Here is a 24,298-nt window from a genome sequence, read left to right on the forward strand (position 1 = left end):
CTAATTTAGCACGTCTCTGTCAAAATCAACCCATGAAGACATCAAAGTATGGAGTGGGGAGGCAACTGGAGACTTTTCAGTAAGGAGTGCCTATAAACTATTACAGAAATCTACAATAGATCCTAATGTTTATTTACAGACCAATACTAAAAATTTCTACAGGAAATTGTGGAATCTACACATGCCCTCAAAAATCAAAATTACAGTGTGGAAAATAGCGTGGAATTACATTCCCACTTTTTCCAATCTAAAGCTAAGGAGAGTGATGACTGAGAACCGATGTCGGAGGTGTGGTCAGGGAGAAGAAGACAGCACTCATGTCTTCCAAATGTGCCCTATAGTGAAAGAAATATGGAGTCACTTAAATTTTTCTTGGATACTTAACAATAGTCAGTTAGATTTGTGGAGTTGGCTTACCTGGGTATTCAGCCAAGGGACAAATGAACAGTGCAGGGGGTTTTGTTGCGGGCTCTGGTTAATCTGGACAAGCAGAAATAAGCTATTATACGAAGGCAAATCAAGCACCAGTTGGGAAATATCCAAACAAATTAAAAGTTACATTCTGGAACTAGAAGGTATTAAAGACAAGGCACTTAACTCGGAAACCAATGTGAGGCCTAGACAAAGGCTACAAAGGGCAAACCCGGCCATCTTTTTCGATGCGGCTTTTGACTCAGAAATTCAGATCTGCGTCAGGCCTAGTAGTTAAAAATGAGGAGGGTAGAATCGTTGCAGCAAAATCGATCCTTCATGACAATGTTGCATCTCCGTTTGCGGCGGAAGCATATGCAGGATATCAAGCAACAAGGTTAGGAATTCAGATGGGCTATCATATTTTAGACATAATAGGAGATTCAAAAACAGTGATAAAAAAATGCAAAAATACAAATCGAGACAAATCAGAAATAGGAGCAATCATCAGTGACATTCAAAGCCTAAAGGATTACTTTCAAGAAGTCAGATTCCAGTTCATCCCAAGAGTTGAAAACACAGAAGCCCACCGATTAGCAAAAGAAACTCTCAAGAAGGAAGAAGAACAGTACCTGGAGGGAGGGACCTTAAGCCTTCCTAGAGGAGAATCGGAGCCAAACCGCCTGGGTTCTTCAGAATAAAAGAAAAGGGGAAAAGACTTTGGTTTTCGGCATTGTGGTGAGACGTTTGGAAGAAAGGATGCCGTTTGAAAAGCAAATAAAAAAGCAAAAGATTTGAAGGGATTTGCTTTTAAATCATTTATGAAGACTAGCTGGACCGTTCGGCTGGAGAACACTTTGAAATTTCCTTTATTTTTTCTATTGTTGTTTTGTTTCGGATGGGCTAAACTGAAGATAGCCTGCCTTTGCTGCCTTCTTTTATTATTCTTAGGACTTATTTGTTGGGCTCAGCCCAATGAAGGTTTCTTGTTTCATAATTAAGTTTTAATCCAGTCGGATTTTTTCCAAAAAAAAAAAAAATCTTATAAAACATAAATTATATATATTTAATAGAGGTCTTTTATGTAAAATAATTAAAAATGTCCTTTGTTTGTAAATTTTATTATTCTATGATGTTGTACGAATTAACAAAAAAAAATGTTCATTATAATATTATATTGATAGTTGAATACTTTTTTTTATCTTTCTTCTTAAATTTACAAACCTAATATTTATATTCTAAAATATTTATTTCAAAACTCAAATATATTACACTAAATCCAAACTTAAAATAAATTAATTAACCCAAATCTCAAGTCTAAACTAAAAAGAAATTAAACTTAATACTCAAATACAATTTGTAAAAATTTAAGCCCAACCAAGATGTAATTTAATAAAAATAAGATTTTATTAAAATATTAAAATTTTAATAATATTTTATGTTTTACTAATTATAATTATAAACATCAAAATATACTAAATTACACATAACTATTAATAATGTATATTTTATTATAATCTATAACATAATAATAATTACAAATAATATTATTTCTGCATAAAACATTGTATTTTATCTCTACCGAGCATCAATCATGGTGAGTGTCACTTCATTTATAGACTTAGTTCCTCCACTAATTGATATCTCGTCGCTTTTGTGAATTTTCTTCGCTATAAATGCAGGTTGTTCTGGCGATGGAAGAGTGGTTTCGTTACTCAACATAAAAACAACTGTCAACATTGTTGGTCGATTTGTTGCACATTCTTGAACGCACAATAGCCCAATTTGAATGCACTTCAAAATTTCATCGGTAGAATATGAATCAGCTAATGAGGAGTCAACAACTTCCATGGCTTTCTCTTCTTTCCATAACTCCCAAACCTGAAATAACGTTGTTTGGATAATCATTTGAATGTCTTAATTGTTAACACTTTTACAGAATTGTACTAAAAATTTGGTTACTTACATGTCCAACCATATTCAACGACGGACTATTGGGAAAATAACTGCTGTTCTTTTTTCCAGTGATGATCTCTAACAGCAATACTCCAAAGCTATACACATCGGATTTCATTGAAAAGTGTCCATGCATTGCATATTCAGGCGACATGTAACCACTAAAATCATACGACAAAAATGAAATAGTAAGAACACGTTTGAAACCTGTAGCAGTTCTCTCGAAACTTTGCATACCGAATTCTTACTATGTTCCAACTACACGTCTGGTATCCCCTTCCATTTGGTCTCCTCCAAATATTCTAGCCATGCCGAAATCAGAAATTTTCGGATTCATTGCATCATCTAGTAATACATTGCTCGCTTTCAAATCCCTATGAATGACTCTTAACCTGGAATCATGGTGGAGATACAACATTCCTCGGGCAATCCCACAGATAATTTCCAAACGCTTTTTCCAATCCAATAGTGATCTTTTTGAGTCATCTAAAATCAAAAGTCAAAATTTAAAAGGAATCATGCATAACTTAAAACAAAAGTTGTTAGCATAAGTAATCAACAATTTGAAAGAAGCTATACCGAAAATGATAAAGTCTAAGCTTTTATTTGGTAAAAATTCATAGACTAACATCTTCTCTTCACCCTCAACGCAACATCCTAGTATCCTTACGAGATTCCTATGCTGAAGTTTTGCAATTAGCACAATTTCATTCTTAAACTCTTGTAGTCCCTGACTTGAGGAATTTGATAGTCTTTTCACTGCTATTTCTTGGCCATTTAAGAGCACACCCTGCAAATACAAAGAATTTTCCTTCAAGTACAGATAAGGAGTTTTATTGCACGTCCACATCTTTTTTTTAGAGAAAAGCTACCTTGTAGACAGGGCCAAAGCCACCTTGCCCAAGTTTATTATCAGAAGAGAAATTATTAGTGGCAGCGGCTATGGTGCCCAAATCAAAGTAGGGTAAATCTCCATTTCTTCTGCTCTCATCAATCTCTTTTTCACCTAAAGAGTCCTTGAATGAGGTAAAGCTAAAGATATTTTTGCTTTTTCTTGCTCTTCCTGCTGTCAATTCAATTGCAAATTATATCCTAATATAATTTAAACTCTATCTTATTTGGCAACGATTAAAAGTTGAATAAAAAAAGCTGGTACAGAAAATGTGAGACGTACCTCTTCTTTGCCTTCTTAGAAAGCAACGAGAAAGGGCAATTAGTATGAGAAGCACTACAGCCAAAGAAACTATTATAATCGCAAGCACTCCCCTGTTGTGAAGTAGACCTTTCTTTGTATACCGAGCTAACAAGTTGCACATATGATTGCATATGAAAGAAATCAATTAAAAATTAGAACACAGAAAACAAACAACACCACGAGAGTAAATAAAAATCTTTAAAGAGATCAATACTTTTATTTAGGATTAAAATGAAATATGGTCAAAGTTGATACTCATATAATTAATTAACAGGTGTCAAGTTATGTAAAACCAAGTTATGCACTATTAATATTTCAGTTATATCGTTATATTTTAAAATCAGCATAAATAAATGCATGTAATAATAACCCATACTTTTTCTTTCTATGGTGCACCTAATAATAACCTTCATTAATTTAGTGCTTACCTATCTCATTTTTATCCACTCGTATGTATAGGTCTTGTCCCGTATAGGTATATTTCCTCGCATCCATCAAATCTCCATGCCAAGTCAAGCAACCAATCCCTCTTCCAGTCTCTGAGTTAGCACTAGCATAAGCCATGCAAGAACAATTTCTCAAGCACTTTTCCTTGCATTGCTTCAATCCTATACTCATGTTTACAACTGCCGCAGAAGTGTCAGGCACCTTCGCATGTGGAAACTTGACGAACCCTTCTCCATTTCCACACATGGAGACACCTCGCTTCCTCACGCATCCTCCTGCCGAATCTCCTATGAACCATCCTTCGGGTGATTTGGGTTGGAATCCTGGGAAGCATGTACATTCTAAAGCACCTGCGAGATAAGGGTTACAGTAACCATTTGGCCCACAATACCCGTAAAAATCACAACGTTCCGTTGGAGCCGAATAAAAAACAATCCAACGTTGCGCTTCATTGTTCCATGTTTCTCTTTGCAAAACTCCTGTTTCCTTCACTAGCGTTCTTGATGCGATGGAGCTATTTCTCACATCAGAAGAGAACGATACTTCATAACCAGTGTTGACAAATGTATCTTTAAATATGAAGTTCTGAGTCATTTGAGGTATACCACTCCATCTTTGTCCGGTCCAAGCTCCGCTTCGCCACCATGGAGTCGAACCCTTGTACAAAAATATCTGAGGAGACCCGTTTGGGTTCATCCTGAAGGAATAATTCCCAACCCCTGGATCATCTGGAGACTTCCAAGACGTATATATTAGGTTCACACCGGTTCTAAGATTCAACCCAAGCTTTTGAAATGAAAGCCAAGTATTTGTTGGATGATCAAAACTCTGCCACAGTACCGCCTTTGTGGTATCATTGTGAATCAAAACAAGATTTCCCGAATCCAAAACTTGAGCAATACAATTGCTAGTGCCTGCGAGGGAAATGTTTGTGGACCAGACAGGAAGTGTTTGGTTTGTTTGGAACAGGACAAGATTTCCTCGACGGTCGATAGAGAAGACCCCTGAAGTATCATTAATGGGATTTATTGGAACCCACCCATTGTTTGAAAAGTCAAAAAGGGTGGGCACCGAAAGTAGAAAGTAAAATTGGTTGGCAAGTTGGGTTAAAAGTTGGCATGGGGTAATTGCAATTTTGGTCCCTAATTGTATAGGGACATTGCAAGTTGATCCTTGAACCTCAACTATAAATAGGCCTAACCATTTCTTACTTTCTTCATCCCACACTTGCCATTCTCTACTTAAGGCAATTGTTCTCTCTCCCTATTTGTAAACTTTCACTTGTATTTTTGGAGTGAAATATATTTGGTAGTGCCCGAGGACGTAGGCAAAATTTGCTGAACCTCGTTAAAATTCTAGTGTTCTTTATTTTTGTTTTGCATATTTTGCAAGTGTCATTGTAGTGATTTATTGTGCTATTAAATTACGATAGAGGGATATTCTGGCTAGGAAAGATCTGGTATGTAAGCGATCCTCGTGATCCACCTCTCTTTCCTGGGAATTGAACTTAGTGTGATTTTTCAGTACAATAATTTTACTCTTTCACACGCTTCCGCGCAACAATTGGTACCAGAGCCAGGTTCGTACTTGGGGAATACGACCGTTTACGGTACTATTCACGTATACGGCACTATTCACGTATACAGTACTATTCACGTATACGGCACTATTTACGTATACGGTACTGTTCACGTATACAGTAGTTGGGATTGAGGAGAAAAATGGCAGCAGCATCGTCATCAGCAAGGACTACTGTGACAAATGCAAAATTTGAAGTAGAGAAATTTGACGGTACCAATAATTTTGGTATGTGGCAGTGTGAGATCCTGGATGTCTTATGTCAGCAAGAGCTGGATATAGCCCTTGAAGAAAAACCTGACAAGATGGATGACAAGGAGTGGGCCAAGATCAATAGACAGGCGTGTGGTACAATTCGCCTATGTTTGGCCAAAGAGCAAAAGTACTCCGTCATGAGGGAGACATCAGCGAAGAAGCTGTGGGATACATTAGAAGAAAAGTTTCTAACGAAAAGTCTTGAAAATAGGCTTTATATGAAAAAGAAACTTTTTCGGTTCACGTATGCACCCGGTATGTCGATGAATGACCATGTGAACTCATTCAATAAAATTTTAGCAGACTTGCTAAATTTGGATGAGAAATTTGAAGATGAAGACAAGGCATTATTGTTGTTGAATTCCCTTCCTGATGAATATGATCATCTTACCACCACATTGCTTCATGGGAAAGATTCAATCACATTTGATGCAGTCTGTAGTGCGTTGTATAGATCTGAGACTCGAAAGAAAGATAAAAGAGATCACAGAGATACAACTGCAGAAGTCTTAACAGTAAGAGGTCGTTCACACAGCAGCAAACCTGGTAGAAGGGGTAAGTCCAAAGGGAGACCCGCCAAAGATGAATGTGCCTTTTGTCGTGAGAAAGGGCATTGGAAAAAGAATTGTCCTAAGTTACAAAAGGGCAAGTCTATTTCTAATGCATGTGTAGCGGAGCATGATGAGGAGTCAGACTTTAGCTTGGTTGGCATGGCAATGGCATGTCAAACGGATGAGTGGATATTGGATTCGGGATGTACTTACCATATGTGTCCTAATAAGGACTGGTTTTCTAGTCTTGAAGAACTAGAAGGTGGAGTTGTTTTTATGGGCAATGATAGTGCCTGTAAGACAATGGGTGTAGGTACAATCAAATTGAAGAACCATGACGGCTCAATCCAAGTTCTGACAGATGTTCGCTATGTACCCAACTTGAAGAAAAATCTCATCTCATTAGGGGCCCTAGAATCTAAAGGGCTCACAATCACTTTGAGAGATGGATTACTAAAGGTAGTAGCTGGGGTATTGACGGTGATGAAAGGCACTAGAAGAAATAACTTGTACTATTTAAATGGAAGTACAGTTATTGGATCAACATCAACAGCTTCTGTGAAAGATGTAGATTCAGAGGCTACCAGGTTATGGCATAGGCGATTGGGACATGCTGGTGAAAAAGCTTTGCAGACTTTGGCGAAGCAAGGCTTGTTGAAAGGTGCAAATTCTTGCAAATTGGAATTCTGTGAACATTGTGTTCTGGGCAAGCAGACGAGGGTAAAATTTGGTTCAGCAATTCACAATACGAAAGGAATTCTGGACTATGTTCACAGTGATGTGTGGGGACCTACCAAAGTGGCTTCTTTGGGAGGTATGCACTATTTTGTCACTTTTCTTGATGATTATTCAAGAAAAGTATGGGTGTATCTAATGAAAAGAAAAAATGAAGTTTTGGATGCATTTCTGAAGTGGAAGAAGATGGTGGAGACTCAGACAGGTCGAAAGGTCAAACGACTTCGATCAGATAATGGTACTGAGTACAAAAATGATCCATTTCTACAAGTATGTCAAGATGAGGGCATTGTGCGACACTTCACTGTTCGAGATACACCACAGCAGAATGGGGTGGCAGAACGCATGAATCGGACTATACTGGAGAAAGTTCGATGTATGTTGTCCAATGCTGGATTGGGCAAGGAATTTTGGGCTGAGGCAGTTACATATGCGTGCCATCTAATTAACCGATTGCCATCAGCTGCAATAAATGGAAAAACTCCTATGGAGATGTGGACTGGTAAACCTGCTACTGATTATGATTCTTTACATGTTTTTGGTTCCACTGCATATTATCATGTAAAAGAATCTAAGTTAGACCCAAGAGCAAAGAAAGCATTATTCATGGGTATAACTAGTGGTGTAAAAGGATACCGTCTCTGGTGTCCTGATACAAGGAAGATTGTTTTCAGTAGAGATGTAACTTTTGATGAATCAACCATGATGAAGAACGAGGATTCACAAAAGGATGACAAAACCAGTAGTACTTTGCAGCAGGTGGAGTTTGAAAAGGTTAATGATGATCCAGCTAATATTGAAAGAACAAATGATGAAGAAGTTTCGACCCAAGAACTTCTACAGCAACAAGATTCAATTGCATATAGGAGGCCAAGAAGAGAGATTCGTAAGCCTGCTCGCTTTGACGATATGGTGGCCTATGCACTTCCAATTGCAGATGATGATGTTCCTTCCACTTACACAGAAGCAATAAGTAACTCTGATGGTGTAAAGTGGAAGCAAGCTATGAATGAAGAAATGCAGTCTCTTCATAAAAATAGGACTTGGGAGTTGGTGAGACTGCCCAAGGGAAAGAAGGCAATTGGATGCAAATGGGTATATGTAAAGAAGGAAGGATTTCCTGGTAAAAATGAAATTCGATACAAGGCTAGATTGGTAGCAAAGGGTTACGCTCAGAAAGAAGGAATAGACTACAATGAAGTGTTTTCTCCAGTTGTGAAGCATTCGTCTATTCGAATTTTGCTAGCCTTGGTTGCGCAATACGATCTTGAACTAGTTCAGCTTGATGTGAAGACAGCATTTTTACACGGTGATTTGGAAGAGGAAATCTATATGACTCAGCCTGATGGATTCAATGTTGCTGATAAAGAAAATTGGGTTTGCAAACTGACAAAGTCGCTTTATGGATTGAAACAATCTCCGAGGCAGTGGTACAAGCGATTTGATCAGTTCATGAAAGGGCAAAGGTACACAAGAAGTAAATTTGATCATTGCGTATATTTTCAGAAGCTACAAGAAGGAACTTTCATATACTTGCTCTTATATGTTGATGATATGCTGATAGCATCTAAGAGCAAAGTTGAGATTGAGAGATTGAAGACTCAACTCAATCTCGAGTTTGAGATGAAAGATCTAGGTGAAGCTAAGAAGATTCTTGGCATGGAAATATGTAGAGATAGAGCTCATGGCAGAGTTAGCTTGTCTCAGAAGCAGTATTTGAAGAAAGTACTACAGCAGTTTGGCATGAACGAGCAGACCAAACCTGTAAGTACCCCGTTGGCTTCTCATTTCAAGCTTTCTGCACAACTATCTCCTTCGACGAATACGGAACGAGAATACATGTTGCAAGTTCCGTATTCTAATGCAGTGGGTAGCTTGATGTATGCAATGGTGTGTACAAGACCCGACATTTCACAGGCAGTTAGTATAGTGAGCAGGTATATGCATAATCCTGGAAAAGGACATTGGCAAGCTGTGAAATGGATTCTACGGTATATTCAGAAGACCGTGGATGTTGGATTACTGTTCAAGCAGGATAATACACTTGGTAAAGGTGTTATTGGGTACGTTGATTCTGACTATGCCGGTGATTTGGACAAGCGAAGATCAACCACCGGTTATGTGTTTACACTTGCTGGAGGACCACTAAGTTGGAAGTCTACACTACAGTCTATAGTTGCATTGTCAACCACAGAAGCCGAGTACATGGCTGTAACAGAGGCTGTAAAGGAGGCTATTTGGTTACAAGGTATGGCTAAAACCTTGGGGTTGGTTCAGGAGCATATTAACGTGTATTGTGATAGTCAAAGTGCTATTCATTTAGCAAAGAATCAAGTCTATCATGCACGTACAAAACATATCGACGTACGATTCCATTTTGTGCGGGAAATTATTGAAGAGGGGAAAATTTGTCTTCAGAAGATCAAGACTGCAAATAATCCCGCAGATATGATGACCAAGGTGGTAACAGCAACCAAGTTCGAACATTGTTTGAACTTGATTAATATCCTGCAAGTTTAACAGTTGAAGAAGGCACTATCAAGTATTGTTGTCAAAGGCAGAAAGAATTGTGTGAAGATAAGATTATCCTAATCAAATCTTCAAGGTGGAGATTATTGGAACCCACCCATTGTTTGAAAAGTCAAAAAGGGTGGGCACCGAAAGTAGAAAGTAAAATTGGTTGGCAAGTTGGGTTAAAAGTTGGCATGGGGTAATTGCAATTTTGGTCCCTAATTGTATAGGGACATTGCAAGTTGATCCTTGAACCTCAACTATAAATAGGCCTAACCATTTCTTACTTTCTTCATCCCACACTTGCCATTCTCTACTTAAGGCAATTGTTCTCTCTCCCTATTTGTAAACTTTCACTTGTATTTTTGGAGTGAAATATATTTGGTAGTGCCCGAGGACGTAGGCAAAATTTGCTGAACCTCGTTAAAATTCTAGTGTTCTTTATTTTTGTTTTGCATATTTTGCAAGTGTCATTGTAGTGATTTATTGTGCTATTAAATTACGATAGAGGGATATTCTGGCTAGGAAAGATCTGGTATGTAAGCGATCCTCGTGATCCACCTCTCTTTCCTGGGAATTGAACTTAGTGTGATTTTTCAGTACAATAATTTTACTCTTTCACACGCTTCCGCGCAACAGGATTCTCTCTGTTAGCCACCCAAACAACGGTCTTCTCCGGATGTTGATAATACCAGATGCCAACATATCGATTACTAGAACTGCCAGGGCTGAAATATCCTAGAGCAAAAATATTGCCACTAGAGACAATCACTTCATCGTTATCTTTAATGAAGTGATGTTGCGTTATGATGTCTGAAGAAAAGGAAAAGTGAGAAAGAAAGAAAATGAGCAGAATTTTGAGAAGCCATATAACAGGATTCATCACCGCTTCAGTACATGCTTCGGGTGTTCCGGAAGAATGATATATATTGAATTGCTGAAGAGAGCAGTTGGGATCTCAGTGTCGCATAGAAAAGTGGATGGTCCCATTACGTTAATTACTGGGGATTTTGAATGAGTAGTGTTAATCTCTTAAGCATTTATTTCTGTTTGGTTCAACCGTTGAGAGATTACTTTACCGAGTCAAGGCAAGTCAATATCAAATGTTCTGTTCTGAAAATTTCATACGCGTAGGTGGTTAACGATTATTTTCTCTTCCATAATTAGATTTTAGAAACATTCAATTTCAATCTTGTTAATTGGTATGCGAAAACAATTATAGCCACCATTTTCCCTTCCACTAAAAATTGAATCTTTTCTTCTCTTGCAATTTCTACTCGATTTGGGTCAAATGAATTTGAAAATGTTAATACAAAAATAAATAAGTGATTTAACTATTGTTTTCTCCTGCATGTTTATGAGTCAAGTCAATTTCATTTTTTCAAAATATTATTATTTTGATTATTTTTTAGAATGTGTTGTAGGTTATTTTAATTATTGGTGAAAAATGTATATGGACCAGAATAAAATTAAGAATCGTATAATATAAGTGAATGCTGGTTAAAGAACTAAATAAAATATAACAAGCGGTGTGATCTTAAATAAGTAAAGTGAATAAATAAAGTGAATCATACTCGAGAATTTGAGTCTTAATGGAGAACGGGTAAGAGGAATTAAATTTTTATTAATTGTTTAAAATGTGTAGGTAATAAAACTTTGTGAAAAACTTAAATTTATTTATTGATAGGATTACATCATTGTACGAAATTTGAAGATTGTAAAGTTGTTGATCTATATTATCTTATGTTAATGTATTGGAATGTACATAAAAGCTTAGGATAGTTTAGGTGTTTCTAATTACATTGGCCTATGTTGTTATATGCTACTTGAAATCATGATGGAATTTTCTACACTTAGTTAAGACTTGATTTTTCAATTGGCATAAACATGTTTATGGGATGAGTTTGTGTGTTTGAATGAAATTTAAAATAGTTTTAAAATAATTTGAAACTCATGAATATAATATGATGATGTTTGGGATGATATAAAGTATTTTTGAATTAATTTAGTCTTTTGCATTAAGTCTTGAAACTAAACCGTATTGAGACTTGCAAGTCAATAGCTAAAAAGCTATAATAAGTAAGTCAAGTCTTAAGATTTGCATGTCAATAGCTAAAAGACTTTAGTAAATAGGCTAAATCTCAAGCCTTGTCCCGATGCAACTTGTGTTTTTGATCATTTAAACCCCATTTAATGTTTTGAGTATATCCAAACTTGAGAAATGATTTAAAATTATTTTTAAAAGTTGTTGAACTTTGTAATTGTTCAAAATTGGTTTAAGCATTTTATTAAGATGTGAAATTGATGTTTTGTAAAAAATATATATCACTTACCTATGTGGATTATGATGAGACCAGATACAATTAAAGCATATTTTGCATCCAAGCTTAAATTAAGACAACTTTTTTTTTTAATTCAGATAGAAGATCGAGATATTTCTAAGGGTTAGATCATCATGCGATGATGTACCGAGCTAGATCAGCATATAAATTGTCATAACTCTTAACATATAAACCTAAGCCAATGAAGGTTCTTGCAAATGATAGTTTTCCTTGCTTTTAGTTGTCTACTTTAAATGTTCTTTTCTGTAGAGGACAATAACTTTACTACGAGATAATTACATATGTAATTTCCAATAGTATACATCGATAGCCAAAACTAGTTATATTAACTTTAAACAAAGTTCGATAATTAAAAAAAAAACAGAGATGGCTAAAGTTCTAGCGAGCTTGAACCATAGAGAGGGTCACATCATTTATAGATTCAGTTCCTTCACTATTAAATATATCGTCGCCTTTGTGACTTGTCTTTACTGTAAATGCAGGTTGTTTTGGAGATGGAAGAGCTGTTTCGTTGCTCAACATAAACACAACTGTAGACATCATAGGTCGATCTGTTGCATGTTCTTGTACACACAATAGCCCGATCTGAATGCATTTCAAAAATTCATTGGCACTATACGAATCACCGAATACCGAGTCAATTATTTCAATGGCTCTGCCTTCTTTCCATAACTCCCAAACCTGAAAAAAGGTTGAATCATGATCTGAGTGGAAAATTTTGAGTTAATTGCTCATAAATTGTGCTTTAAATTTGGTTACTTACATATCCAACCAGACTTGAAGAGGGACTATCAGGAAAATAGCTGCTGCTCTTTTTTCCGGTGATAATCTCTAACAATAGGACTCCAAAGCTATAAACATCGGATTTTATGGAGAAGTGCCCATGCATTGCATACTCCGGTGACATGTAACCACTAAATTCATATAACAAAAGGGAAACTGTAAGAACTCGTTTGTAACCAGTAGCAGAAGTTTTATCCAACCTTTGCATATGGAATGCTTACTATGTTCCAACAACACGTTTAGTATCTCCTTCAATCTCATCTCTTCCAAATATTCTGGCCATGCCAAAATCTGAAATTTTCGGATTCATTGCAGCATCTAGTAACACATTGCTTGCCTTCAGATCTCTATGAATGATTCTTAACCTTGAATCCTGGTGGAGATACAAGATCCCGCGAGCAATCCCACATATTATTTCTATACGCTTTTTCCAATCCAACGTTGAACTTTTTGATTCATCTGGATCCAAAATCAGTTTTGAAAAGGAATCATTGCATAACTTAAAATTGCAGTATTTGGCTTAAGTATTCAATGATTCAAAAGTGATGTTTCCAATAGCATATGAGAAAGAAAGAAAGACGTACCGAAAACGATAGAGTCTAAGCTTTTATTTGGTAAAAATTCATAGATTAACATCTTCTCTTCACCCTGAATGCAACATCCCAGCATCTTTACCAGATTCCTATGCTGAAGCTTTGCAATTAGCACAATTTCATTCTTAAACTCTTCTACTCCCTGACCTGAGTACTTTGATAATCTTTTCACTGCTATTTCATTTCCATTGATGAGCACACCCTACAAATACAAAGAAAATTCCATTCAGGAATGGACTAATAGGAGTTCCATTGCATGTCGACGTGTGTATAATTATTTGCTAAGAAATTACCTTGTAAACGGCACCAAAGCCACCTTGTCCAAGTTTGTTATCAGATGAGAAATTATTGGTGGCTTTTGCTATGGTGCTGAAATCAAAGAAGGGTAAATCTCCATTTCTTCTACTCTTATCGATGTCCTTTTCACCTACTGAATCTTCGAACAACGATGAACTTGTAAACCTGAACGCATTTTTCCTTTTTCTTCTTCTTTCTGCTGTTAAACACAATAAATATCATGATTACACCAATTTCTAGTCTCCACAAAGACAAGTGGCCTATTTAGTAGCGAAAATCTTAATTGGCATGATTAAGACGTGAAAAATAAATGGTTTTAACAAATAAAAACAGTGGTAAAAGATGTTGTACGTACCTCTTCTGAGTCTTCTCACGAAGCAACGCAACAAGGCGACAAGAATAAGAAACAGTACAGCAGCAGAAACTATGGTAACTGCAAGCACCCCCTTCTTTCGAAAGAGGCCCTTCTTTGTAAACCGAGCTAACAAGATGGGGATATGATTAGTTTTTTATATATCAATGAAAATGGAAGAAACCAGTTAATTCTGAAGGTAATTCTTGTATCCACTCATAAATTTTTACCATTAATTAAACAAGCATGGCCTAACTATATGTTATACCGTTCTTAAGAGTGTTTTGACACAAACAAGGCCACGTAGCGTAAATGATTTTCGCCCAGATGTGGGGAAATGTTTAAGAGGGAAAAGAAGGACCAGAGATATTTTAAGAGTAGATGTTGGACGCAAACAGAGAATTGAATTTGAATGTGTAGGGCAGGTACCTAGTTCACTGGCATCCACACGTATGTATAGATCTTGTCCCGCATCTGCGTATGTTCTAGCATCAATCAAATCCCCGTGCCATGTCAAGCAGCCAATCCCTCCGTTGATCTCCGCGTATGCACTAGCATAAGCCACGCACGAACAATTTCTCAAGCACTCGTTCTCGCATTGTTTCAATCCCATACTCATGTCTATATGTGCCGCCGAAGTGTCTGGCACCTTCAGACGTGGCACCTTGACGAACCCTTCCCCTTTTTGGCACGTGGAGATACCAGGTTTCCTCACGCATCCTCCTGCCCCGTCTCTTATAAACCATGCTTCGGATGACTTGGGTTTAAAGCCTGGGAAGCACGTGCACTCGAAATCATCCAGGTGATCGGGGTTGCAATAACCATTCGGCCCACAATGCCCGTAAAAATCACACTGATCCTTAGGGGCCGACCAGAACCCAATCCAATGTCGCGCTTGGTTGTTCCATGTGAACCTTTGTTGAATCCCTGTTTCGTTCGTTATCATTCTTGTGATGAAAGAGGCCTTCTTCACCCCATAGGTGATCGATACTTCATCCGGAGTGTTGACAAAAGAAACATTAAATATGTAGTTGCTTGTCATTTCAGGTACACCACTCCATCTTTGCCCGGTCCATGACCCGGTTCGCCACCAAGGAGCGGAACCCTTGTACAAATACAGTTGAGGGAAGCCGCTCGGGTTGATCCGGTAGGAATAGTTTCCAATCCCAGGATCATCGGGAGACTTCCAAGACGTCAAGACTCGATCCACACCTGTTCTGAAACTCAACCCAAGTTTCATAAACGGAAGCATACTGTTTGTAGGATAATCAAAACTCTCCCACAGTACCGCCCTTCTGGTATCATTTTGAAGCAAAACAAGGTTTCCCGAATCCAAAATTTGAGCAATGGAATTCCTAGTGCCTGTGATGGACACGTTTGTAGACCAGACAGGAAGTGTTTGGTTTCTCTGGAACAGGGCAAGATTTCCTTGGCTATCGATTCTGAGGATCCCTGAGTTATCTTTAATGGGACTCTCCCTGTTGGCCACCCAAACAACTGTTTTCTCTGGAATCTGATGATACCAGATGCCAATATATCGATTCCTTGAACTGCCAGGGCTAAAAAATCCTAGAGCGAAAATCTTGCCACTAGAAACTATGACTTGATTATCTTTGATGAAGTGATCTAGTGTTATGGTGTCGGTAGAAATGGAGAGATGCGAAAGAAACAAAAGAAGCAGTACGCTGATAAGCCATTTAACAGGATCCATCACTGGTTCGGTCTATGATTAGTGTGTTCAGACAGAAGAAAGATATATATATATATTATAAATTGATGGAGTAGTTGGGATCTCATTAATAAGTGGAACCCCTAAATATGACGGACTATGTCAAGCATTGGTGTGACAATGCCACCTTTTATACTTTTCAAAATCGAAGAAATAGAAAGGTGAAAAGTTTATCGCTGGAAATTTGTTGTCGGTTTGCTTGTCATGCCAGTTCTGTGATCTTTAAAGTTGTGAAAATGGCTAGCACTTCCCAAATTTCAACCTTGGTGGAGGAATTAGTTCCACCCAAACAGCAATCATTGCTCTAAACATTTGCACCGGACGTTTTGGCTTTTAACTCACACCAATGGATGCCTTTACGCATAGGAAATCTAAGCACCAAAAGTCGAAATCCTTCATTTGGCTATAAGAAAGCTTTGGACCACCAAAATTAATGGAACGAAATGAAATTAGCAGCCGTATGGCTGAGTTTTGATAGCAGCTTTTTTTGCTTGTCATGAGCACTAATCTGGCTGTCCCAGATGATATTTTATTATTTTACGCTGAAAACTGACTGTAACCTTTGGTGGGTAAAAGGATGAAAACTATGTTTTCTAAAAGACGTTAAATCATAGGTGAAGTGTGAAAATGCTTACGTAACAATGTTCATCAATTTCCAATTTGGTCATTAGATATTTGATTTATTTTAAATAATGATTCTTAATTGTTCATTTAAATATTTTATGTAAAAAATATTAAAAAAATAAAATATAAAAACCCAACATGTGGCCATCTTTTGATTTAATTACAAATTTTATGAACTAATAATTTTATAATTTATTTCAAATTAAAAAAATTCAAACAAATAAGTGATATCATTAGATAAAAGGTAAAACTAATAGTGCAATTGAAAAATAATTAGTATTTGTTCATTATTTAGGACTTACAAAAATTTTATTTTTAAAAATTTAAATTTGATAGTGTAATTTTTAGATAAAAATAAAAAAGATAGTTTTAAAATTAGAAATGGAATTTGTATTTTTATTTTATGATAAAGCTTTTTTATTTAAAATTTGATATATAATTTTTAAAAATTAAAATAAAATATTTAATATATTTAAAATAAAATACTTACCAAAAATTCTTTGGCTAGCTTAGAATGTCTATCTCTATATGTTCCGGCAAAACTGAAATAGTAGGTTGCATGGTGGTCCTCCCAAAGAGATTTGGGTGTAAGAGATGCCATTTTCTATATATTTCTTTATTTTCTCTCAGTACTAACTAAATGATGCTTGTAAAATTTATAGTGCAGATGCACCTTAGAATTTCAAATGATACAAAAAGCCCTTGCGGGCAAAGAAACCTCTGGTGAGATATCCCACTTTACATTTTCCTGGGCTAAATTTGATTAATATGCTGGTTTTTTTTTTAATTTGGTCTTTAGGTCGGTTTTAAAATTAGTTAGGGAAATAGGTCGGTTTTAGGAGAGAGAAAATGAAAGCGTGCCCAGCTACACATATGGCAGGAAAGCTCGTCTCCCTCAAATGCAACGACTTTTTGACCGTTACCGTATCAAACAGTTAAAAAAAATTAAAATCTCCCAACTGTAATTTTTTCTTTAACCTATAAATACCCCTCCAAATTTTATTTTTTTCATTCACATCATTCTCTCAAACCCTTTGAACTCTCTCAATCTTTTTATTCAATATTTATTTATATTTTCATTTAAAAATATTATTATTTTTAATTATATTGTATTTTATTCGTTCGGATCAATTTCTTGAAAATGGACGCATCTCTAATCCTCTTCGACGACAACCATATTTCCGCCACCCAATTACCAATGGTAAGACGAAATTTAAAATTTCGTTTTTAATTTCGTGGGGTACCTGAAAGAGGCTTGATTCTTGCATGCGTCTTGCATGCAAGGGGGTTACAAACTTGATCCCACACTAATCAACGTGTTGGTGGAAAGATGGAGGCCCGAAACACACACTTTCCACCTTCCATGCGGCTAGTGTACAATCACAGTCAAGGACTAGCATTACAGCTCGATTGCCAGTGGATGAGCCAGTCATCACAGGATCAGCGGTGGTTCAAGGGAAAATGGACCTCTACATGGGAATGTTGGGGAATGCCTCGAACTAATTTGAAGGTGGTCAGATATCGATCAACTGGTTGGAGACAACTTTCAATAAGCTTCTTGACAAAGCAACAGAAGAGGTCATACAACCATATGTAACACCCTTAAACCGTCTCTGTCATCGGATTGAGGTCACGAGGTATTACGATAACTTTTCTAACATTTAAAACTACTTACAAAATAAATATTCAATTGAATTTACAAATTACCAAATCACAATCCATTCACATTAAACATACATTTACGGGTCTTAAATTGGTTTTACAAGGCCCTAAAAAAGATTGGAAACATTCTGGGGTCAATTCGAAACAAAACAAAAAAGTTAAGAAAAAGTTGAAGATTTTGAAAACAGGGAACACACGGCCGTGTGACCAAGCCATGCGTCACAACCCAGACCATGTGGACATTCGAAGTCTAGACACACGGTAGTGTCCCAGCCCGTGTGTCCACCCATGTGTATATTCAAATTAAGGTCACACAGTCATGTCGCAAAATATGTGCCTGGCTGTGTTCGAAATTGTTTTGATACACATGGCCTTGTGCTAGACCGTGTGTACTCTGTACCTAAAATCATTAAGACACGGCTAAGTGGGTAGGTCGTGTGCGTCACACGGCTATGTGACAGCCCGTGTCTCAGGTCGTGTGTACCCAAATTTGCTTCCTAAATAGGGCATAAATCACACCTATCTTAGGTAACAAACCAAGCATAAACATCCATATAAACATCACCAAAAATACTTCCCAAACAAGAAAAACAAGACAATTTCCTACAATTTATGTGCCTAACCAATATGCCATTCAAAGGCACCTCAAACAAAGTTTAACATTTCATAACAAAGTGAATAACATATGACATAATCCACTCATTCATACTCAATCAAACTTCAACCAAATAGCCAAATATAACCAATCTCACCAAGTTGCCATGTACAAAACAGTTACCAATTCATATAAACATTTATACACATTCAAAAGAGTCAAGTTCATAACCATTTACAAGCTTTTGTTTCAAGATAAAACATAACTCAAAAGTTTATATGACATTTTATGCAAGTGACCATATATCAAAAAACCATTACTCAAATATAATTATACTAGGTATATGCCAAAACATACAAAAAGATATACATCACCAACATTGAGTTCGAGATTGATGTTGGATGTTGAGTCAACAATCGAAATAAGTGCCTAACCTACACGTAAAGGAATGATCAACTATAGATTAATTTAAATAGCTATATAAGAGTTTAATACTCTATCAATTGTCATATCTAATATATTTATATTGGTTGTTACCACAAAGTGCACAATAAGTCCTCTTGACATTTCATATACAAATTCAAGCTATCTTTTCATTTACTAACTATCATCAAGGGATTAGGCAAACATTTCCAATATTAACCAACCTATTATTAGCACCCAGTGCCCGATGGATTAACTGTAATAGAGTTTTGCGCCCAGTGCTAGTCGGATAACCGACAATAGTTGTACCCTGCATTAGTCGAATAATCAACAAATAATTGCGTCCAATATTAGTCGGATAACTGAAAATATCAATTACACCCTTGCAAGTTCATAATATCACATTACATAATTCAATATCCCATTCACCTCAATTAACTACTAATCATACATTGATTAATTCTATAATGCCACATTTCATCTATATAATTATATCATCTTATCAATATCCATTCAATAGAAATTATCCAATTACACAATTATGAACATAGTTCAATAATAAATAACAATTATCTAATTAAAATAATAAATTACGTTCGAGTTCTAGGACTGCAAACTTACTGAAATACGACATATACTAAGGATCAGAGATAGTTACTTGGTGACTTTTTCCTTTCCATGATTGATACCTGATCTCTTCTTTTCAATTGAAGCTTGCAACAATTTCGGCCCTAATGCCGAAAGTTCTATCTTCTCCCTTAAATATTCGGCTTGCATGAAGAATAAAAAAATGATTTTCATTTCATTCCATTTCCCCACTAACTATGTTTTGTTATTAATAATGTTTTTATATTACAAACTATTTATTAATAATAAATTTATAACATTTAAAACATTTTAAGCCCCCACCACCGTCCACTACATAAATACATAGGTATAATTGCATTATAAATCTCTTAGCTTTGATTTACATTATAATATTAGTTAACATAATAATAACTAAACTTTATAATATATATTAAAATGCATATATAATAAAGTCATAGCCGGCCAATAATAAGATCACATATCTTATGGTCTATTTATTATGTAAGTCCTATATATTTAATTCTATTTATAAATACTCCTTTATTCAATTACGTGATTTAGCCCATATACTCTAATTAAGCACTCTTTTGTCAAAATTATATAACCAAAATTTAATTCACTTCTAATATAACTCTATAAATATTTAATAAAAATATTTACGAGTCTAGCTTATGGAAACGATGTCTCGATACCACAATTTCTAAAACCATCGACTTTAGAACCGATACACTTGTACATTGTCTAACTTTCCAAATAATTAAAATTATTAGATCAACCTCAATATAATACTGTAATACCTTCGTAACTATAATAAATAATATTCACTAATTCTATCATTGGAAAACAACATTCTAAAACTACAGTTTCCAACTCCATTGACTTTTGGGTCGTTACACAATATGCCCGAGCATTCATCATGAGGCTAATTGGGGGAATTTTAATGCCCAATAAATCTAGAAATTTGATGCACGTAAGGTGGCTTCTATATCTAGCAAACTTCAGTGACTGCGCAAAACTAAGTTGGGGATATGTCGTGTTGTCCACGTTATGCCGAGAGCTTTGTAGGCAACGTAACCAGATAAGATGTCAATTGGTAGGTGTTTGCTGTTGCTGCTGCAGTCGTAGGCCTAGTGGCGAATATCATTTCTAGGTCCCAAAATGATTGACCCATACACGTTCCCATTGGTAACGAGGTAAACATTATTTATCAATAAATATGTAGTTTGTGTAGTAAATGTTTTTATTTATCATATGTTTCGACTAATATATTGCTTGTACAAGTGGAACCATGGGCCGAGTTATGTGGGACTGCTCAACGAGTTAGAAGACGTTAGGTTACTGTTAGATCAATGTTCGAAAATCAAGGTTAATTACCTATCATTTTCGAACCTATATCAATTATGCAATGATTCGTTAAAAAAATCCGTACATAATGATATTTATAATTCTATTTTCAGTTTGAATGGATGTCATATGTAGACCTCGAGATCATATCTTGTATGTTGTCAAAAATGTTGGACAATTGGGAGATGTGGGATGCGAATGTGTTGTTGATGTGTATGTGATGGTGGAAATGCATGAATCAGACCGGATTCTACGACAGTTCAAGTATAGACAATGAATTCCATTACCACCGCGAGACATGAAGGAGCTACACAGGGTGAACATATGTGGGAAGAACGACGAGGACTGGACTGAGAAGCACAATGAGCACATCCAGACTTGGGATTCTAGGATGGAATTCATACCCACCCGTGAACCATTTTTCTCGACAGACACAATGACAGTTGATTACTACTTGGCATGGTTTAGAGTCGTCGACAAGCCATATTTGCTTCCACTAGAGATGAGGAGTAGGCAAAGTCAGCTGAAGAGACTGCCACAGTAGCGTAGGAGGTGACATGGTCGTACGACAGGTTTGTCATCTGCACCTGTAGAAGATGAGCCGCTTGTGGCCACGCAATATCCTGGTCAGTTCGCTTTACTTATTCCCATTCAATTCAAGAACACTATGTTTTTTCACAAGCATCATCACACTATGAACCACTGTCGCATATGGCCAGTACTTCTATTCTCGCAGGAACATATTTCGGGGCACCGACGTCCCCGCATACTACACCCCTATATAGATGTTAATGCTGAACCCCATGTTGGGACAGATGCCAATGTATGCATCGCCACCGAAGACGATACTGATGTAGATGCCAATGCAACAATCGATGACAATGTCGGTACCCGGTACCTTTCCAACATACTCGAAATTTGGGGCACTTTATGGTTAAACACCTATAGTGACCCAAACACTGAGTACATCACTGTTTCATCTAGGTGGCTCATTATCATAACCACCAGATGTGGGAGTGGCGGTAAATGATGACAGCCAAGGAAAACACAACAATCAACCACGAAGGAAGATGATGGCGCTGCTGATCCTAAAAAAATGATTGCCCAGGGGTCGTGCAAGGTACATATTTAGATGATGATGAGGAAGAAGAGGTCTACAAGTTCGCACCTCCATATGCACCTCCGATTCTATGCCTGATTGTATGCAGAAATCCTTCATGCGGCCATTGTCCACTGCCTTACGACACATTTTTTTTGACAACACGATTGAGTGTATCTTTTTTTATAAATATTGTGTAACACCCTACTAATTTTTTTTTTGTAAATTCTATCATAAATGAGTATTTGCTTCAGTGGCTAGGTGTTCTGAATGTGTGTTTGAGGTCTTGGGTTCAAGTTCTAATTATGGAAAATTCTATTATTTTGGTCCTAGCCTTATACCTTTTTAGTGGGATTACATATTACTTTTGGTAAAATCATATCAAAATGAGCTTGCTGGTTCGAGTGGTAAGGTGTTAGCTTGCTAAAGGCCTTGTGTTCGAGTCCCCGTGTGAACGTGAATGTTAATTTTTATTTCGGTTGTCTGATAGAGGTTCGGTGGACTTGGGATTCTATGGTAGTTAGATGAGGTTAGTGGTCGAATTTAGTAGGATTTGGTAGTTAGTGGATGGAGTGGGGAGTTTAGGTGTTGAATCTAATTTTTGCTCTCTCTTTGTTCTAATATACCAATCAATCATTTTAATCGTTGGGGCTCACTGTTTCAGTTGTTCATCGTTCATTTAGGTAAAACTATAAGTTCATTTCATTTGGTTTTCGTTTGTTTTAAATGAGTGTGCTGGTGTTGTGGTTTGGGAGATTAATCTCTCTGAGTGTGTTACGCAGGAGAAAACTGTGAAACTGAAGGTTTCGCTACAACAGCTTAATCCGTAGTAGTGATTTTCTATTCGTCAGCGATAAGTGTTTGAATACAATTGGATATTATTCTGAGGCTTAATTTTGGATAGTTTTCATTGAGTTTCATAATATTGTTATTGAAATTGGGTATTGGAATGTTGATTAGAGGTTCTGGTGGTCTCGAGATTGCAGTTACATCTAAAACGACTTAGGTGTGTAACAAAAACACAAGAAAATGAGGTTCGATGAAAGCTAAAAATGTGGCCTATCGATGCCACACAGGCGTGTGTCTGATCGTGTGGCCAGCCATTTGCGACACATGATTGTGTGATGGGCTAGTGTGTAGCCGTGTAAGTCACATGGGCTAGGTCGATTTGGGACGTGTGGGCCCACACGGACATGTGGACCCAAAATTTTAAAATTTTCCTTAGGGTCACAAAAGTCATTCTGATCGACTGTGTGTCTTTCGTAGGGCCGGTAAAGGAAAAACAATCCCTGATACATGGTATCTACTATCCTGAAAGACTGATTTAAGCATTTAAAAATTGATATTTATGATTTCACTGGTTCGTAATAACATGTATGTTATCTGTATATAAGCATGGAAGACATGCTAACTCTATTATCTGTTATTTGAATCTATGTTTGGGGTAGGATTTGTATCTATAGAGGAAGTGTTCTGTGAGGTGACATTTCGTCGATATACAGGTAGCTTGACTGCAAACTATTCTGTTAAGTGTCGTACAGGCATTATATGGTGTGTAGGGCTAGGTGGGTATTTTATACCTCACGTGGTGTGTTAGATTATTCAGAGATGGTGTGTACAGGATGGGGGTAAGACTTTACATATCTGTATGTATCTGATACTTTGATTCTGATAAGGACTCATGTCCGTTTTTGTTCTGGTATACTGAAAATCTAAATTTCATGCATGTATCTCTTTGTTAAGTTACACACTGAGTGTATGAAAACTCACATCTTTTTGTCTTTCCTATTCAATTAACCATCAGACATAGGCGGGTCGGTGCGACGGAGTCTTTACGGTGACCTCAAGTTCATAAATTGTCTTAATTTTAATAAAATTTCTAGTTTTTCTTGATAGTTTTATAATTTTTGGACTCTCCGGACTTTTGGATTGTTTTAATTTTTTTGGATTTGGATGCGTTTATGATTTGTAAACTACAATGATTGGAAAAATCCTGATTTTACGCAAATAAAGGTTTCCTAAAAATATGAACTGGGTTTTTAAAAATATAACGACTTTTAAGGTTTCCGTTACAAATTATGTTTTGGTGAATGAACAAGCTAACGATGATTTCAATAATAAATATGTAAATGAATATGTTTTGTAGAACTCAGACTCTTTTTAACAAGTAACTATATAAGGTTTTATCAAAATAACATTAGTTCCAAAACCCTTCTTCGTAACACTCC

At 36.5% G+C, this 24,298-nt stretch overlaps 2 protein-coding genes across 5 annotated transcripts; both read right to left on the bottom strand.

Annotated features, from left to right (window-relative positions):
* Positions 1-1,910: 1,910 nt before the first annotated feature.
* On the bottom strand, positions 1,911-10,542 carry LOC107900129 (G-type lectin S-receptor-like serine/threonine-protein kinase RKS1). Of its 3 annotated transcripts, none has more exons than XM_041095878.1 (8): positions 10,279-10,542; positions 3,991-5,031; positions 3,542-3,667; positions 3,240-3,433; positions 2,947-3,157; positions 2,616-2,853; positions 2,378-2,528; positions 1,911-2,292 (listed from the first exon to the last, which is right to left on the bottom strand). In XM_041095878.1, exons 1-8 carry the CDS (start codon positions 10,520-10,522, stop codon positions 1,990-1,992), a joined length of 2,508 nt encoding a protein of 835 aa, XP_040951812.1. In that variant the 5' UTR covers positions 10,523-10,542; the 3' UTR covers positions 1,911-1,989. The 3 variants fall into 3 exon arrangements, with proteins under 3 accessions (XP_040951812.1, XP_016681323.2, XP_040951811.1); XM_016825834.2 differs by having other exon boundaries at positions 3,240-3,430; positions 3,991-5,034; positions 10,282-10,541; XM_041095877.1 differs by having other exon boundaries at positions 3,991-5,034; positions 10,282-10,541.
* A 1,627-nt stretch (positions 10,543-12,169) lies between these two features.
* LOC107901783 (G-type lectin S-receptor-like serine/threonine-protein kinase At1g11410) lies at positions 12,170-16,036 on the bottom strand. 2 transcript variants are annotated; one of them, XM_016827928.2, is made up of 7 exons: positions 14,436-16,036; positions 14,010-14,135; positions 13,651-13,853; positions 13,349-13,559; positions 12,986-13,223; positions 12,745-12,895; positions 12,170-12,662 (listed from the first exon to the last, which is right to left on the bottom strand). In XM_016827928.2, exons 1-7 carry the CDS (start codon positions 15,715-15,717, stop codon positions 12,360-12,362), a joined length of 2,514 nt encoding a protein of 837 aa, XP_016683417.1. In that variant the 5' UTR covers positions 15,718-16,036; the 3' UTR covers positions 12,170-12,359. The 2 variants fall into 2 exon arrangements, with proteins under 2 accessions (XP_016683417.1, XP_016683418.1); XM_016827929.2 differs by having other exon boundaries at positions 13,651-13,850; positions 14,436-15,750.
* Positions 16,037-24,298: the final 8,262 nt, after the last annotated feature.

Source organism: Gossypium hirsutum, chromosome D06 (assembly GCF_007990345.1).
Source record: "Gossypium hirsutum isolate 1008001.06 chromosome D06, Gossypium_hirsutum_v2.1, whole genome shotgun sequence".
NCBI classification, from domain to species: domain Eukaryota; kingdom Viridiplantae; phylum Streptophyta; class Magnoliopsida; order Malvales; family Malvaceae; genus Gossypium; species Gossypium hirsutum.

Bases quoted from the DNA above. Each gene is read 5' to 3' on its own strand.
- LOC107900129 (XM_041095878.1), bottom strand. From the start codon at position 10,522: ATGAATCCTGTTATATGGCTTCTCAAAATTCTGCTCATTTTCTTTCTT. The intron at 3,434-3,541 runs GTACGTCTCACA...TTGAATTGACAG, and splicing joins TCTAAGAAGGCAAAGAAGAG to CAGGAAGAGCAAGAAAAAGC. The intron at 2,854-2,946 runs GTATAGCTTCTT...TTTTGATTTTAG, and splicing joins CTTAGACTTTATCATTTTCG to ATGACTCAAAAAGATCACTA.
- LOC107901783 (XM_016827928.2), bottom strand. From the start codon at position 15,717: ATGGATCCTGTTAAATGGCTTATCAGCGTACTGCTTCTTTTGTTTCTT. The intron at 13,560-13,650 runs GTAATTTCTTAG...TTGTATTTGTAG, and splicing joins GCTTTGGTGCCGTTTACAAG to GGTGTGCTCATCAATGGAAA. The intron at 12,663-12,744 runs GTAAGTAACCAA...ACCTTTTTTCAG, and splicing joins CTTCAAGTCTGGTTGGATAT to GTTTGGGAGTTATGGAAAGA.